The 19,618-nt window shown below is 37.4% G+C and overlaps 1 protein-coding gene across 1 annotated transcript; it reads right to left on the reverse strand.

Moving 5' to 3' along the window:
• Positions 1–5,987: 5,987 nt before the first annotated feature.
• LOC307062991 (elongin-B-like) lies at positions 5,988–19,398 on the reverse strand (the record flags this gene model as incomplete). Its single annotated transcript, XM_079718962.1, has 2 exons — positions 5,988–6,334; positions 19,338–19,398. 2 exons carry the CDS (start codon positions 19,396–19,398, stop codon positions 5,988–5,990), a joined length of 408 nt encoding a protein of 135 aa, XP_079575088.1.
• Positions 19,399–19,618: the final 220 nt, after the last annotated feature.

The raw sequence follows: 19,618 nt of genomic DNA on the forward strand, positions 1-19,618 counted from the left end.
GCAAATCTTTATAAGTAAGCCTCTTTCTTCTTCAATTCCTGAAACTATATAATATTTTCAAGGAGAGTAAAAAAAGCACCCCCACTCCCCCATAGATTCCATCTTCTGTGAAAGTAGGAGACAAATATGATCCACAGACTGTGAAATAAATAAAGCAGCAGAGATGAGCAACAGCTGAAAGAAGAAAGGGAAGGAAAAAAGCAAGAGATTAGTAAACTAAAGACCCAGAGAAAAACAGATCTCAGAAAGCACTTTTAGGAATACACTTGCTGATCCCACTACTGGGCATATACCCTGAGAAAACCATAATTCACAAAGAGTCATGTACCAAAATGTTCATTGCAGCAGCTCTATTTACAGTAGCCAGGACATGGAAGCAACCTAAGTGTCCATCGACAGATGAATGGATAAAGAAGATGTGGCACATATATACAATGCAATATTACTCAGCCATAAAAAGAAACGAAATTGAGTTATTTGTAGTGAGGTGGATGGACCTAGAGTCTGTCATACAGAGTGAAGTAAGTCAGAAAGAGAAAAACAAATACTGTATGCTAACATATGGAATCTAAAAAAAAAAAAAAAAAAAGGTTCTGAAGAACCTAGGGGCAGAACAGGAATAAAGATGCAGACATAGAGAAAGGACTTGAGGACACGGGGAGGGGGAAGGGTAAGCTGGGACAAAGTGAGAGAGTGACATGGACTTATATATACTACCAAATGTAAAATTGATAGCTAGTGGGAAGCAGCCACATAGCACAGCGAGACCAGCTCGGTGCTTTGTGACCACCTAGAGGGGTGGGATAGGGAGGGTGGGAGGGAGGGAGATGCAAGAGGGAAGAGATATGGGAACATATGTGTATGTATAACTGATTCACCTTGTTATAAAGCAGAAACTAACACACCACTGTGAAGCAATTGTACTCCAATAAAGATGTTAAGAAAAAAAATACACTTGCTGAATGTGATGGGCTCATGTGAAGTGACTATGGACAATATAGATATGTTACAAAGTACAAAAATTGGAGTGAAGCTAGTAGTTAGAATAGATGTGCTGATTGTCTCATCTATAGCAACTCTGATTTAAATGACATCATTAAAAGTTGACTAATCAAGCAAGAGACATACACATTTTTAATAGTACAAATAACAGTAAGAAACATAACATTATTGATTTAAGTTGAGCGGTAGAGGAGAGAAAGGGATGCGGAAGAAAGAGAAAACACTATTTTTATTATTTCTCATAGCAGAGGACTATTATGCACTGGCTAAATGCATTAATAAGGGTAATCACCAGAAAGTCTTTAAAATATATAAAAACAGAAAATATGAAACAGAATGACAGAACCAAGAGCAAACATATGCCATCTCAGTAAATATAAATGGGTTTAACCTACATATTAAAATAAGAATTTTAGATTAGACTGGATAATAAAACAAATGCAAATTCTATCAATATGTCATATATAAGGGACACACCAAACAAAGTGATTCAGGATGCTTAAAATAGAAGGATGGGCAAAATCTACCAAAAAAGGGCACATTTTATCAATAAAAAAATGAGGACTTATGATCATAACATCAGAAAAGTGTGACTCAGCCCCAAATGCAGTACTTTGTAGTTTTGAAGAGTGCAAAAAAATACATCATTTATAAATATATATGTATCAAATAACATAGCAACAGCAATCATAGAGCAAAAATTATAGATGATAAAAAGAGAAATAGAAGCATGTTGTTGTAGAAGACTTCAAATCAACTGTTAGTTTATAATAGTTTGAGTGGACAAAAAATATGAAAGGATATGGATGGTCTAAATAACATAGTTATTTATGTATTTGGTATGTATCAAACCATACCCTGAAAATAGAGCACATGTATTTTTTTCAACAGCCCGTTAAATACTCATGAAAATTGACCACATTAAAAAAAAATTAAGACACAAAAAAACTTCAGTAAATTCCAAAAGGTAGAAATACTTGAAAATCCTTTAATAAACCAGTTTCTTCAAAATCCCAAACAGCTTTGCATTATTAATTGTTCTCATTTTAAAATGTAAAATATGAAATGCATAGTAGTAGAGGAACATACAACTCAACTGTACCATAAGCACAGCATTAGCTTACATCCAAATGCTTTTTTTTTTTTTTTTTTTTTTGCCGTGACACACAGCTTACGGCATCTTAGTTCCCTGACCAGGAATTGAACCCGTGCCCTGAGCAGTGAAAGTGTGGATTCCTAACCACTGGACCACCAAGGAATTCCCCCAAATGTATTTTTAAGGAGAAAAATGAAAGAAATCTAAGTGCAGGAGAATGCTGGGTTTGTATTTTGCTAGTTCTTCGGGGTAACATTTTTATATCTACAGGAATAGACTTAACATTATTCTAGAACTATTTACATAAATATTTATGGGGTTTAAAACATTTTGGAAGCCCTCTAAATTATCACCCAAAAAAGAACACAAACAGCAGCTTCATAATTACATCTAAAATTTACTGAATGGTACTGTGTCCCAGGCTTTATCTACTTTACTATATCTTTATTTCCATTTCTATCACATGTTTAAAAACTCCTCATTTAATCCCTATTACAACATTTAAAGGTATCTATTATGTCTCCATAGAGCAAAAAACTAAGGCTTAGAAAAGTTAATTAACCTTGCAAATATCACACAAATAGTAAGCTATAGAACCAATATTTGTATGTAGATCTATACATTTCTAAGTATTTTCTTTTAAACAGTATCTACTATTAAAGTTAGATATACAACTAATCAAAATAAACACATATTTGTACCATAATTTGAGAAGGTTTTGGGTCCTAGAAAACACAGATTGGCATTAGTTACTTACCTGGCATAGTTATTTTATGTAGATAATCACAAAATTTTGCTTCCATACTTGCTTTCTTCTTAGTGGTCTTCCTGCTGAAACAACCTCAGAATTTCCTGTATCAATGAAACTGAAGAGAAGAGAAGGCCTATTTTTAAGAAATTAATATCTAATGATTAGTATTATAACTTATATATGCTTATTGCGGATAACTTGGAAAAGACAGATTAAAAAAAAGTATAAGGTCAAAATTACCTAGTGCCATTTAGCTGTAATTCCTGTGTATATGTTATTTATATAAACTTCCAAAAAAAAGTTGGGTTACAAAATCGGGCACCTTTGACAGGGTATGAAGAACAGTTTTCTCTCTTTTTTTTTTTTTCCTGATAAAACATTCTTACAACATCAAAGAATTAAAGTGTTTAATATTATATTTATATCATAGTGAATGATACTAAATATCTGTGGTTTTAAGACATGTGAGTAAAATGTTTTGAGGTTGACCTTTTGTAAAACTTCACAGACTTGGATCATTTCAAAGACTATGTTGGAACTCATGCTAGGATCTCATTCAACTAAAGTTTTTATGTTGCATAGTTTAAACTGTTCATTTCCTGACATTATCAAACATGATAAATTAAAGATTATGTCTCAATGGTCAACTATAGATATTCTAAATTAAAGAGTGCCTTTATCACTGTAGTGAAAACCATTTTAAGCACTTTGAAATTTTTGCAGGTATTACATAGATATTCTTGAAGTTTCAATAGTCAAGAATATACAAAAATATCTCAGTAAACATTTATTTCAGTTTATGTATTCAATTATGAATAGCTTCTTAAGCAAGAATAAAGATTCTTTATTCCCTATTTTCTTTACAAATGTTTCATGTGACAACTTTTGTAAAAATCTTGTAGTAGGCTTAAAGAGTGTTAGTATTTCATATTTTAGTTTGTTGCCACTTAATTGAAAAGACATGAATTTAAGAATAAAAAGCATATAATTATGAAAATAATCATCAGTTATGTTTTCCCAATACTGCTTTCTATACCTGACATGATTATTAAATTGTAAATTATTTTATTAAAAAAAAGAAATACTCAAAAATGTTCGATGAATGAATGAATATTTTTGAGCACTTATCATGTTTTATTTTGGGTTCTCCTAAAAAACACGTCCTGAGACAAGGATTTGAGAGTAATTTGGGAACTAATTTGAGTGTAAATTGGGAAGGTTTCAAGATTATTTAGGAGGTGAAGTGAACAAAGGTTGGGGATTTTCTAAGTGAGACAGTGGAAGAAAATGTATCAGTGACATGTGTCTCACTGAGCCAGCTACCATTATGGATGACTGGAGCTTGATTCTGCTGGGGAAATTCTGTAAGCTAGTGTAGGATACATCAGGGTCAAAGGAACTTGACCTACCTGAATATCAAAGGAACTGGGACATTTATACACTGACTGGCAGAGGGGGCTCCGGAAGACAGTGAAAACCCTGAGGGAAAGAAAGGCAGAGGCTGGCTGTTGAAAGTTGGGCCAGGGTACACTGAACTACTAAGAGGAGTAGGGGGATGCAGGTGGGATAGGAGCAGCACCTGCTTTTCGGTGTATAGAAGTATAGCATCAATAATTGAGGAAAGCTAAAATCAAAATGGATGAGTTTTTCTGAGCACACAAGTTGGATTGAGCACAAGTATAAAATCAGAGTGTTTTTTTTTTTTTTCCCAAAACTCCCTTGTCTTGTTTTTCTATTTTCTTTGTTCTTGCCCTACAGGTTTTCCCAACCAGAGCCCCCCACTGCCAATGGGTGAATAAATATCCTAGTCACTTCCACTAGACTACGCTGTGCAGTTCTTCAATACTCAGTCTTGTCTCGATTGTGCCTAGAGCCCTCCCTTAGAATAGTTTGCACAATCTTTCCGCATTCAGAGAGGCTGGGATGTAGTATTAAGATTGGCTTCCATTTTAGGCTTGGTCCTCCTGTTTTTCTTTGTAATTTGTCCCTGCTGTTTTTAAAGAGATTTGCATTGATTGTGTGATGTGCTAGTGGATGCCTAGAGGAACTTAATTGAAAAGGGACTGTGAACAATTTGGTAAAGTGGGACATGTAATGTAGGGGGTAAAATGAAAAATATTTAGCACACAACATAGTGAGGACACTTAACAATCACCATGGCCTCTTAACTGAAGTTTGGTTCTCTACTCTACCAGAGTTAACTTTCTGGTAGTTGGCTGATTCTGGGGCTTCAAGGGAGAGAGGCTGGGATGACTGGGATAACTTGAGGATTACCTAAGGGGCTCATAGCCATGGCTAACTACTAATTGGCACTTAAATATTATAATATTTTAACAGACTGTAAGTGCTGGCTGAAACACAGCCCTGCGTATAACCTAGATAAAAACTTTATCAATATTTACTTCTTTGAATTGGGTTTTTTTGCCTGCACCTGTTTGCATATGGGAAAAGGGAGTCTACAGAATCTCCCAAATGTCTGTAATTCACACTGGTTGTGGTCTAGTGACAGTAGGCGGTATGACCTCTAAAGTGACAATATGGACTAGATTAGTCTAGATGGGTATCTTAAAACCATTGTTCTGATGTCATTTCCAAACAACAATCAGTTGTGTAAGTTTATTTATCTACTTTTGTATATAAGGTTATCAAGGAAAAGCTACAGGCTACTTTTTCTTTTTTTAAAAAAATATTATTTATTTTTGGCTGCATTGGGTCTTCGTTGCTGCTCACGGGATTTCTCTAGCTGCGTCGAGTGGGGGTTACTCTTTGTTGCAGTGCGCGGGCTTCTTGTTGCGGAGCACGGGCTCTAAGCACAAGGGCTTCAGTAGTTGTGGTGCATGGGCTTAGTTGCTCCGAAGCACGTGGGATCTTCCCAGACCAGGGATTGAACCCATGTCCCCTGCCTTGAGTAGGCTGATTCTTAACCACTGTGCCACCAGGGAAGTCTACTTCTTTTTGAAAGTGTGATCCCCTGATGCCTGCTATACATAGCAAATTCCTGAAGGAAAATACCAGAATATGGATGAGCTGAATACCAAAATCTGGGTTGATTTTTCTTTTCTTTCTTTTTTCTTTTTTTTGGCACCCAATCTCTTTTGTGGATTGGGGGTAGTGGGGGGAGGCCCTGAGGGGGAGCTCTCACTGCTCAGCTTGTTCATTAGCGATGCTTCCTGGGTCCTGCGGCTTCATCACTTCCGGCAGCTCCGGTGGGCTGGAGAAGGGCTTGATGGGCAGGGTCTCAAATGCTTCACCTGCCTGTAAGGCTAGCCCCACCCGCGGCTGGGTCTGGCTGGTGAAGCCACACTCACCCAATATCTTGCCATCGTCCAGAAACCGGTGGTCCTTGTACAGCCGCTGCTTGTCGGGCAGCTGCTTGAGGATGCCCTCGACGATGCGCTTCATCAGGAACACGGTGCTGGACTCTTTGCCTTCCATGAAGATGATGGTCTTGCAGCGCCGTATTTTGAGGAACACGTCCACACCGGCTGCTGCCTCTCCCCTTCAACTAGCCGGCAGCTCCGCCCCCTTCCTGGCAGCCCACACGCCGGCCCCCAGGGTGCCCGAACTTGGCGGCCCGGCCCCGCCCCGCCCCACCTCGCCTGGGTTGATTTTTCTAATCAAGGGGAAGTGAGTAATTTGGAATGCTAAGGATTTAAATGGGTCATGAGCTTTCTCTTAGAAATAAAGAATTTGGTATTTCTCTGTTTTCAACATGTGTAATAGATTCTGAAGGAGATTCTGAGAATCTATGGTGCTGTTAAGCTGAATCCATTGTACAAATGAATAGTGTATAATTATTGCAAAATATATAATTTTCAATTGTATATTCGTGGATTTAAATCACTTCTGATGTGACTTCCCCCTGAAGCGATTTTTTCTGATTTCATGTTCATGCTTTTTTTTATTAATATTGTTGCAAAGAAAACATATCCTCCAAAACTTGGAAAAAAAAAAAAAAGATTGTGTCACCTTTGTTTTTATTTTTAGACAATGTCCTGTTCCTAGGTCAAAGTTGGCAAGTTTTGTTTGTTTTCTGTAAAGGGCCAGATAGTAAATATTTTAGACTGTGTTCACCACCTAGTCTCTATTCAACTCTGCAGCAAAAGCAGCCATGTATAATACGTAACAAATGGCTGTGGCAGTATTCCAACAAAACTTTATTTACAAAAAACAAGTGGTCAGCTAAGCCCAACTATAGTCTGCTGACCCCTGCCCTAGAGTCACAAGATATACAAGTTTGTTTGATTTGCCATTTACTGTTAAGGCCCAGACAACTCACAGCTTTGTAAAGTTGGATGTTCCTTTATTGGAAACTGGTAAGATATAAATGATTTTGCCCAATATTAGGCAAGTAATTTTTGTGCAATGAAAATTATTTTTGCCTGATAATAACACGAATGATTTTTCTTACGTAGAAAAGTTAGTCCCAAACTCTGGTCTTATTTCTGGTAGGACAATGACCATTTTGCATCTAACTTTGTGATTTATCACAGCATTCTTCCTTTTCTTCATTGATTATATAATCATTAGTTCTCTGTATTTTTTTTATAAAGCCAGAAATGGTATGATTCTTATTTATTTATTTATTATAAATTTATAAATTTATTTATTTTTGTCTGTGTTGGGTCTTCGTTGCTGTGTGTGGGCTTTCTCTAGTTGCGGCAAGCTGGGGCTACTCTGTTGCCGTGTGCGGGTTTCTCATTGCAGTGGCTTCTCTTGTTACAGAGCACGGGCTCTAGATGCGTAGGCTTCAGTAGTTGTGGCACGCAGGCTCAGTAGTGTGGTGCACAGGCTTAGTTGCTCCACGGCATGTGGGATCTTCCCGGACCAGAGATCGAATACCTGTCCCCTGCACTGGCAGGCAGATTCTTAACCACTGAGCCACCAGGGAAATCCTCCCTGTATTCTTTTCTGAACCAACTTTGTCATCCTGCTGTCTCCCTCATTAATGAGTTTAATAAAACTTAGATTTCTGCTCATTATGGTTTTATATAAGAATTGCAATCTATGAAACACTTTGAAAATTATACTTTGGAAATCATTCTGTTAAGATATTTACCTAGATTAGACCCTATGTTCTTGTCCTTCAATTTTATGACCTGGGAGAGGAAGAAAAAAATGTTCTCAACTTCAAAACCAACTGGCGATTCTAAAATAATGGAGCTAAGAGCTAAAGATAAGTAAAAACTATCTGAATGTGATACAGAAGCCACAGGTGCCTTGGATGGAGCAACCATTTAATCTAAATGCTGGGATGTGGCTTCAAGTTTGGCGGTAGTAGAAAGTGTAGGAGACCAGAATGTGCGACCCCAAAATATACCTCTTTAGCATAAATGTCAATATTTAAAATTGACTATTTTGAGAAACAGCAGACACAGGAGAAGTTCTGAAAACAGGGTATAAGTTGTCTTTTTGTAAGGGAAATTTCCATTTGTAGAGGAAATTTCCATTTGTGAAGGTGTCTTCCTCTCTGTACCAGGAAAAGAAGGATGACTCTAAATCACAAGAAACTCATCAATAGAGAAGGAACGGTCTTAAATCCGCATAACAAACATTATGCTTCTTTACATACTTTTCCTGGTCACCTTCCCATAACTTACCTCCCCACACCCCCACCCCACACCCTTCTTCTTTTGTTTTAAGTGAAGATGGCATTTAGGCCCAAGTCCTAGCCACCTCTTTGAGTTACTCATCTGTGAGTTTCTCCCATGTATATGTGAGATATACATGTTGAAAAACTTCTGTCTGTTTTTCTCTTGTTAACCTGTCTTTCATTACAGGATCCCCAGTGGAGAGCCTAAAAGGAGAAGATATTTCTTCTCTACTACAAAAGCATAGGCATGTGTTTTAAGTTCTATTATAATTTGATAATGTGCACAGGATAAACCTCTCACATCAGTTTCTATTTTCTGGCAACATTTATCTCAAGATTGCAGGTATTTTACCCACTGGAAGTAATCAGCACACTTCTCTAATATTGCCTTTACTTCCATACATTGAAAGTGAAATAGAATTAAAGTAGCTTTCAAGTGTATGCTAAAACCATTCATTTAATAATTTTTCCCAAAAAGCGACCCTCAGGGGAATTTGAAAATTCCACCTACAGTTCCCCCTTTGGCTCACAGCAATGACTGTACCTGCTTCCAGGAGAGGCTGAACCTTTGAAGGACAGCTGAGTTCATGCCAATCAGCAGGCAGTGGCAAAATGAAATGAATTTTTTTTCACATTAGACTAGATGGTGTAGTGCCAAGCTGAAAAATAGTCTGTTTCATTTTGGATTCATGTTTTTTTTTTCCTAGTCTTTGATTTGACTTGAAAGTCAAACTGAATGACTGAGATAAAAATGTCATGCAGATCATAACTCAGTTCTCCTGGGTTCATTGGAGATGGACACAGTTGAAACTCTTGACTGAGGTATAGAGAGGTCAGTTCAGCTATGCTGTTCCCCAGCCATCCCCTGCTATTCCTCACTCCAAAAGAGTAGTTCACTTTATTATGTCCAGTTGAACCTCAGGTAAAAGGTTCAGCTGGGATCCTAGAAGCTTAAAGACAGTCAATTCATGAAAGTATTAAAGGATAATTTTTTAGAAAAAATAAACCCACATACATATTTAAAATGGACACATGTCAAAGATTTTATTTAATTAATTAATTAATGAGGGAACCAGTAAGACGTTACCACCAGTTCAAAGGAGACTCCAAAAAGAATACACATATGTAGGCTATCAGAAATGATACAATGAATTTGGATTTGCTTAACTTGTGCCAAAATAGCTTCTTCCACAGAGAGGAGGAAAATTAATTGAACCTCCTCCAAATTCATTTGCATATTTGTGGACAAGAATCATTTGTATCTCTTTCAGGTCTCTAAAACTTACAGATTTGTAGAAAACATTAATACAATGAAGGGTGTAAAGACCCCATAGAATCAGATAACTTGGAGGGGTATGCTAGACAATGCCTAGTTTTCCATTGAAAACATCAGGAATTTTTTAGCTGTATTTCAGTCCTTCATAATTTTTCCCTACAAAAGAAAACCTGACTAACATTATGTTTGTATCTCTAAGGTTATATAAAACAAAAAAGGTGATAGTGTTCTCCTGCATCTGCTTGCCAAAAACAATCAAAATAGGACAACAAATGGATGGAGCAGCAGATACTTGAAAGCTGGAGAAATCAAATGGAAGGAAAGTAAACTTTAAAATACCTTTTGCTTAATCACTGTCTTTATAGCACATTACTTTGTGTTTCACATTGTGGAAAATTTTAAGAGAAACACTACAGGGATGAGCTGTCCTTTAAGTTACACTGTTTTGATTTCACAACCTTTCAGCATTTTGGAATGTCAGGAAAAGCACCATGAATCTTTTAACCCTGAATCAAAAGCTTTGGAAAATAATATGAAAGTCTTATGACAATTTTTCATGGAAGAATTAGGAGACACCACACTGCATTCAATCCAGCAAGCCTTCCTAACAACTCTTCTTATACACCTCTCCCCCCACCCCAAAATTCCACTCCTAATAGCTGTTCCTGAATCTCTTCTCTCTCACCTATGTTCCAAAGGCCTTTAGATGTGCTAGCTTATCTCCGTATCATTTCTTTTTTTGTTTTTATAAAAAGTAATTTCATCTTCTCATCTTCTTCAAGTTTTCTCTACTATGCCTTCTCTACTATTTCTTCTACTATGCCTCTCAGCACAATGTCCTGGTAAATGAACCAAGCAAATACTATAGCCTTTGAAGTGAATGAAGAGGGATACCACAAAAACTTGTAATTTGATATGTTCCTTCATGCCACACTTTATTTTCAACTTAAAGATTAAATCTCTTAGCTATATACCTTGGAATATAATAGCTGCCACATCATAATTTTAAGTAGGTACACCACACAAGATAATGATTTTTATAAAAATGATAACATTTATAAAAAAAGGATTCCTAAGCTTTTTCTGAATGTTAACTGGGTTCCTCCTGACACTCTCAAAATTCGGGCAGGCAAAAGGACTGTATTAGTTTTCTAGTGCTGCCATAACAGAGTACCCCAGAATGGATGGCATAAACAACAAAGATTTATTCTCTCACAATTCTGGAGGCTGGAAGTCCAAGATCAAGGTGTTGCCAGGGTTGGTTTCTTTTGAGGCCTCTCTCCTTGGCTAGCTATCTTCTCCCTGTGTCTTTACATGGTCTTCCCTCCATGTGTATCTGTATTCCAATCTCCTCTTCATTTAAGGACACCAGTCACATTGGATTAGGGCCTACACTAATGACCTCATTTTAACTTAATTCCCTCTTTAAAGACCCCATTTAAAAACATAGTCACATTTTGAGGTACAGAAGGTTAAGATTTCAGCATATGAATATTGGAGGGCCATAATTCATCCCTCAACAAGGACTGTTCTTTCCATTTCAGTAGAAGAAGAATGTCAGGTGTTCAGGGACTAAGTGACCTCTGAACAGTCTAAGGAACACAGCTAGTGCATCCAATTGATAACCTGTACTATGGATTTTTTTAAGTCATTCTTAGAAGAAAGCGTTGTTAGAATACAGACCTTCTTAGAGTTTCAGAGTTGGCATTATAGAACAAGAAAACAATGCTTTTTTTGTCTTTAATTTAAAGATATAAATGATGGACATATGCCAACCTTATAAATATCCTTCAAGGTATCTAGGTTAGCTATTTCCATAGCTGGTCTAAATATTCATGCAAAAGTATTATAGGTATTTTTTTGTGTTTTTTAACAACTGTATTGAGATATAATTTACATAGCATAAAGTTCAGTAGTCTAAAGTGTACAATTATCATGAATATTTATGTGTGTAATTATGTGGGAAATTATTCTGCACTCTATGTAGATTAATTTTAATCTCTATGATAACTCTACAAGGTTGACATCACTGGCATTTATAGATGAGGACATGAAGCTTAGAAATGAAAATAACTTTCTCAGATTCTCCCAGGTAGTAAGTAGGAGAGTTGGTCATTCAAACCCAGGTCTGTGGGGTCTAAAACCTAGGCCTTATACACCACACCACTCAGCTAGTCCTTCCCCATTTTACCATATGTAACACATTCTCATTGTATGGAAATCAAAGAGCACAGCTAAATAAAAAGAAAATAAGAATCATTTGTAATCCTTACCCAGAGTTTACCATCTATAACCATTTTTATATGTACCCTTACAGTTGTTTTCCCATTCATATGTGTCAAGCACATATAACTTCATACACATAAACTCAGTTGTATCTTTATTTTCTTCAAATAAAATTAAGTGTATCTCTGACCTTCATCCTACAGGGTTGTCAGGAGATCCTGGTAAGTATTGAGGCTCCTGATCTTCCTTGAGGTCAAAGAGAAAATTGGGAAATTTGTGTACTACTGGAAGAGTAGAGGGAGGCCTCTGATCTTCAATCTAGCATGGCAGCCTTCATTATTGTCTATGGTTCAGCAGTTCAGGAGAACAGGAACTGTACTGCTTCAGGGCCCAGAGGAGCACAGAGAGCCTTGCTCCAATGGGAAGCTCAGTGCTAGTTTTAGCTTCCTTCTGAGGTCTTGCTACCACCTAAGGGTACTGAGAAACGTGGGGTCTGGGTCCTCCAGCTCACTGTGCACCCCGCTCTACTTTAAGGATTTTCCTTTATCTGCCTCTGACTGTCACTCTTTCTCGTGCAATTCCTTCTCCCATTGTATAATCCTTTTTTTTTAACATCTTTATTGGAGTATAATTGTTTTACAATGGTGTGTTAGTTTCTGCTGTATAACAAAGTGAATCAACTTTACGTATACATATATCCCCATATCCCCTCCCTCTTGCATCTCCCTCCCACCCTCCCTATCCCACCCCTCTAGGTGGTCACAAAACACCCAGCTGATCTCCCGGTGCTATGTGGCTGTTTCCCACTAGCTATCTATTCTACATTTGGCAGTGTATATATGTCCATGCCTCTCTCACTGCATCCCAGCTTACCCTTCCCCCTCCCCGTGCCCTCAAGTCCATTCTCTACGTCTGCGTCTTTATTCCTGTCTTGCCCCTAGGTTCTTCAGAAACATTTTTTTTTTTTTAAGATTCCATATATATGCGTTAGCATACAGTATTTGTTTTTCTCTTTCTGACTTACTTCACTCTGTATGACAGACTCAAAGTCCATCCACCTCACTACAAATAACTCAATTTCATTTCTTTTTATGGCTGAGTAATATTCCATTGTATATATGTGCTACATCTTCTTTTTTATATTTTTTTAAATTTTTTTTAATTTTATTTTTTTTATTGGTTTCTGCTTTATAACAAAGTGAATCAGTCATACATATACATCTGTTCCCACATCCCTTCCCTCATGCATCTCCCTCCCTCCCACCCTCCCCATCCCACCCCTCCAGGTGGTCACAAAGCACCGAGCTGATCTCCCTGTGCTATGCGGCTGCTTCCCACTATCTATCTATCTTACGTTTGGTAGTGTATATATGTCCATGCCTCTCTTTCGCTTTGTCACAGCTTACCCTTCCCCCTCCCCATATCCTCAAGTCCATTCTCAAGTAGGTCTGTGTCTTTATTCCCGTCTTACCCCTAGGTTCTTCATGACATTTTTTTTCTTAAATTCCATATATATGTGTTAGCATACGGTATTTGTCTTTCTCTTTCTGACTTACTTCACTCTGTATGACAGACTCTAGGTCTATCCACCTCATTACAAATAGCTCAGTTTCGTTTCTTTTTATGGCTGAGTAATATTCCATTGTATATATGTGCCACATCTTCTTTATCCATTCATCCGATGATGGACACTTAGGTTGTTTCCATCTCCAGGCTATTGTGAATAGAGCTGCAATGAACATTTTGGTACATGTCTCTTTTGGAATTATGGTTTTCTCAGGGTATATGCCTAGTAGTGGGATTGCTGGGTCATATGGTAGTTCTATTTTTAGTTTTTTAAGGAACCTCCATACTGTTCTCCATAGTGGCTGTATCAATTTACATTCCCACCAACAGTGCAAGAGTGTTCCCTTTTCTCCACACGCTCTCCACCTAAATAGACATTTCTCCAAAGAAGATATACAGATTGCCAACAAGCACATGAAAGGATGCTCAACATCACTAATCATTAGAGAAATGCAAATCAAAACTTCAGTGAGGTATCACCTCACACCAGTCAGAATGGCCATCATCAAAAAATATGTATAATCCCTTTTACTCAAGCTTAAGAAAACAAGAGCTAGGAAGGGAAATGTTTACAGTTCACAACTCACTTTTGAAAAAGGACTTGGCTATTGTGAAAAAAATTTTTAATGTATTTATTATGATTGTTATTTACAAAATCATATTCTACCTGCTGTTTTTATCTAATTTGACAACCTTTACTGTTTTTAATTTGATTTTTTCTTATTATTGAGCTTTAAGAATTTTTTGTGTATTTCGGATATAAGTTCTTTATCAGATATGTATTTTGCAATTATTTTCTTCCATTCTGTCTTTCATTTTCTTAAGTGTCTTTTATAGAACAGAAATTTTAAATTTTAATAAGATCCAACATATCAGTTTTTCCTTTCATATATTGTGCTTTTGGTATTGCGTCTAAACACTCAGTTTCTCAACCCATAGAGATTTTCCCCATTTTCTTCTAGATGTTTTATAGTTTTTCACCTTACCTTTAATTTTTGTAAAGTGTTAAGTCTATATCTAGTTTCCAATATCACTTATTGAAAATACTGTTCTTTCTCCATTGAATTGCCTTTGAACCTTTGTTAAAGATCAGTTTGACTTTGTGTGCTAGATATTTGGCTATATTTTGTGGGTCTATTTCTGGGCTCTTAATTCTATTTCTTTGATCTATGTGTCTGGTTTTTTTTACTGATACCATGCTGTTTTGATTATGGTAGCTATATAGTAAGTCTTGAAATCGAGCAGTTTAAGTCTTCCAACTCTGTTATTCTTTTTCAGTATTGTGCTAGTTATTCTAGGTCTTTTCCTTTTTGATATACATGTTAAAATCAGTTTGTTTATATCTACAAAATAGTTGCTGGGATTTTGATTGAGATTACAGTACATCTATAGTTGAAGTTGGAAAGAATTGACATCTCTGACCAGGATTGTCCACCAACGACGCATGGGAGTTGGTTGATGAATGCCCAAGCTTTCCCATTGCTCAGGTGTGACATCTCTGTGCATGTTCCACAGAGCATCCCAGAGGTCCCCAGAAGGATCAAGCACCAGTTGCCCACAGTGGCGACTTCTCATTAAGATAACCTTTATTGAATATCTACTCTTCCCTGTTCACTTTCCCATTCCCCTACCAGTTTTTCTTGTAATCACCTCCCAAATAAACTACTTTTCCTCAAAACCTCTTCTTAGGGTTTGTTTCTGGGAGATACAAACTACAACAAACCTGTGATAACACCAATATACTAAAAGGCAGGCTCAAATAAGACAACTTCATTTTCTACATGCACCCAGTTTCCAAAGCAGTACCAGACCTAATCAATTTAGATAGAAATTGCACAGTCAGATAACTTAATGCCTACCCTGAGCATTCAAATTTATTCTGTAAGAGATAGAAAACAAGTGTCCCTCTCACGTCTGCTCTCTCTCCAGAAAGACAAAAGGATAAAAACACATTTAATTTCAACAAGCATGCATGTGTGAGAAAATCTACCTCAAAATAGCTAAAATGGTAAAATATATGTAGCTATTTTAAAGCCAGAAGATTTGGATTCTCCTCAGGCAGCTTTTAGCTTCTAGGGTTTTATGGCTCACTAGCTTTAGGTTAGAAGATTAGAATTGCAAAGTATGTTGTGGTTTTAGTCTCTGCCATTCTTTCATAGTTTTGTAATAGAAGGGTTTGGGGGAGGCGGGATATGGGAGGGGGGGATAAAGTTAGGGAGGAAGGAATGAAATGTACCAGGAGAACTGGTCCAACTATCTGTCTTAATTTTTAACAGCCTTCAAAGCAAGTCATGCACGCTGAGCACTGCAGAAACACCAGACATTTGTTGGGGGAAAAAATGTCTTCTGGGAATGCACTCCTTGCGGGGAGAAAATGGCTTCATAAAGGAATGATGCAAACACTATACATTGCCCTGCCAGCAACTTCTCTCTTTATTTGCAATTGCAGAATGAAATATCCCCTACACCGAAGCCTCAGTCAGCTGCAAAAACAATGTGTTGTAATATGATATTTAGTTTTGCTGAAATGGAGCCACAGCCTTGCCATTCCAGATTCTGCAGCCTTGCAAAAGCACCCAGAGAGGCTTCGCTGACCTTGGGGGAGTGCAGAAAGCTAATGAAACGTCCTCACTTTTGCAATTTAATTTTTCTTCAAGAACCCAAGCCAGAGCTAGATGAGTTTCCATCTAGCTTTTGGAGGGAAAAACAAAAATGAGTTAATTAAGATTATCAGACAGCTTTTACAAAATGTAGTATCAGCCCTTTATTATGATATAATATCAGCCAACACTTGCTTCACTTTCCCTGCGAGGAATCGGATTGGAGCTGCTGATCATGGAAGAAGTACTCTGTTGTCTCAACTCACACATTCAAGCAATTTAAATCTAGTCTCCCAGAGACCTGACATCATAAAGGGAAATTATGTTCAGGTCTTCTAATCTATGAAAACATTACCTCAACACTGTTCAACTCAGTCACTATCATGATTTTGCTTTTTCCCTGAATCACCAAACTTCACAGAAGAGAAATTATTGCTCCATTATTTCACCACCTAATATATCCTTAATTCTAAGATTGGCTGCCATAGAACACTTGAATGATGCTGTTCTTTGGAAGGCCATCAGGACTTCACCTTCTCCAATCCAATAAGCAATTTTCTGTCCTGATGGACTGCACCATTGGATACTGCTTACCTACCTCTCCTTTCATAGTGAAGCCTTGTGTTTTCTTGCCTTTTGTTGACATGGTGCTTCTCTCTTCCTGCGCATCCCCCCAGCCCTCCCTTGTGGTCATTCTCCAAAGGCTCTTTCTTCCAAACTCCTATTCTTTATATTCGATAAGCATCCATTCTCATATTTTTAGTCATCACCTCCCTGATGGCTGGAGCTTAAGCAGCAATCTTGAATGATGAAATGCCCTTGAGGATGGAATTCCCTCGTAGAGGATGATGAAGAGCACATTAGAAGAAACTTGGCCCCCTGATGACTTTGTTGGAGGCACCATATTTGTTTAGCCTTGCATATCTCCTGATTTCTTCTACGCGCTAGAATAAACTCTATGTGTTTAAGTCATTGTTAATTTGGATTTTCTGTTATATGCCACAGAATCTAATTTAGGTAGTAAAAATAGGTGTAATAATGCCTTCTCATAAAGTCAGTGTAAGGTTGATACGATATAATATAGGTCATATGCCTGGTTCTTGTGCTTAGCGAGGCAGAGCCCTATGCAGTCAAAACATTGTAGATATTATTATTATAAACTCTGTGCCTACACTCACAACTTCATAATGACCATACCACAGAACGTCAAGTACATTCAAAACAAATCCCTTTCAAATCCAACACCTCCTCCTGATTACTTTATTCTTTGGTTTATGACATTACTAATCTTTAGTTGTAAATCAAGGTTTTGATTCTCTTCATTCTTTTCCTCCTAATGTAGAATTAATTGCTAATCTTATTTATCTAGTCCTTCAAATTTTCTCCAATTAATTTCCTCATTTTTCTATTTCCCCTGCAAACACCCTAAAAAGTTGAAGCCTTTTTTATCACTTACCCAAACTATTGCAATCATCAACTCAGTTGTTTCCCCACTTCTTGCATTATCTTCCTACTCCAAGTTATCCTGTGGAAACCCTGTGATGAATCTTCCAAAAGCACTGCTCTAATCTTGTTATTCCTCCAATGAAAAACCTGAATGGCTTGTCATTGCCCACTGTGTTAGACAACACACTCCTCAGACTGGTGTTTGAGACCTCAACCTATCTTCGTCCTCTTCCCCATCTCCTTCCATGCTCATCAATCTAGACTCTTTGATTTTCCTCTGCTATCTTAATTCTCTCCTTTGGTTCACACTTCACTCATGCAGAATGTCCTCTTCCTATTACACTCCCTACATTTCAATATCTTAGCTAACTTTCAAAGCTTTATGGAAATACAGTAAATCTTGGAAGTCCTCCTTCCAAAATAAATGTGATTTCCCCTTAACTCAAAGCACTTTGTATCTCTCTTTGGTGCTTGTGCTCTATTGCTTTATAGCAGTGATTCTCAAAATTTAGAGAGCATCATAATCACCTGGAAGAACTGTGAAAATAGATTTCTGGGCCTGACTCCCAGAGATCCGGATTCAGAGGGTCTGGGGTGGAGTCTGAGAATCTGCATTTCTAACAAAGTCTCAGGTGATGCTACTGCTGCTGGTCTGGGGATCACACATTGAGAACTTTTTTCTCCTTATCTCTATCTCATTCTCTCTCTACATTGTAAACTTCTTGAAATCAGACAATATGGTTTATTCTAATCTAATATTTCCTGAGGTTCCCAGCACATGGTAGATAGTAACTTTATTTAAATGGAATCGAATAGAGCAAGAAGCCAAGTTTCTGCTTTCGAATTTGGCATTGTTACATTCAATTGTTGGTGTCCATCATCTAGAAAGAACACATCTAAGTGCTTTTGCTGAGAGCATAGCCAAATTCTTCCTGGTCTTTACTTTTTTCTTGGTCTGGGCAAGTGTGCTCATAGCATGTGCTTGGAGGATTGTTAGGTATTAAAGGCAATGACATGACATGGGTTCAGGGGAAGCAGTAGTTGAAGGGCACCCTGAAAGGAATAGGATGACAGAAGTTCAATATTTGGGAAATTAAGTGTGAAGTTTGCCATGGTAAAGTAACAACAGATTTCAAATCTATAATTGTACTTGGAGAGAGGCGTGTTAGAGACCCCCTCCATATACTTTTGTTCCCTCTTATGTTTTTAATGTTTCAGGAGTCAGTCACTGTGAATTCAAGTTGCACTTCTAATTGCCCTTATTATTATTCTCAGAATGTTCTTTAGAACCAACATGATTTTTAGGAAAGGAAATTAATTGCAGCTTTTCTTGGTTTGGAAATGTATGTAACTGGGTATTTTGGCAAATTCATGTCCTGTTTTCCTCCTGTGTGTAGATAACAGACTGATAGTCTCCTTCTGCTGGTCTATCCAGTTATCCAGTTAAGGACATTTTTTGCAGGCGGGTGAGAGAAAATTTTGCATATGGAAAGTGTTTTTGAAATGACAAGAAAATACAGGACAAGTCAGCCAAAGAAACAAAAATTCCACAGCCATCCCCCAAAGACCTCCGTCCTTAACTTTTAATATTTCATGTCATACTTCTCATGAAATAAGCCCTACAGAAAAAATGAAGAATGGATGGAGACCATTACAAGAAAGGATATATATTAAATAAGGATATTTTTTATTTTAAAGAGGCAATTCAGTTATACCCAGATGGAACATTAAAAAAGTCACAGCTATGCATCATCATTTTTCAGCAACTGAACAGATGGTACCTTTCCATTTGCACTGCTTGCGAACATAGTCAGTGCATTCGGCTGTCTGCCCCAACCCCATCATGATTGCAAGTTTGCATGTAAGAGTATCCTCTTATGTTGGTTAATATGTTGGTTAACTCAGAGACCGCTTGGGAGATTGCATTGCCTGGGGCTTTGACAGTACTATTTTATAATATTTCCTTCTTCAAGGAAGCAGATGGGATAGTCAGACCGTGACTTTTATCTACTGTTCTTGAGCAAGGTGCCCCAAGGCTTTCTGCCCTTTCCCAGAGACAGAC

This window comes from Hyperoodon ampullatus (assembly GCF_949752795.1).
Source record: "Hyperoodon ampullatus genome assembly, chromosome: 14".
Lineage (NCBI taxonomy): Eukaryota > Metazoa > Chordata > Mammalia > Artiodactyla > Ziphiidae > Hyperoodon > Hyperoodon ampullatus.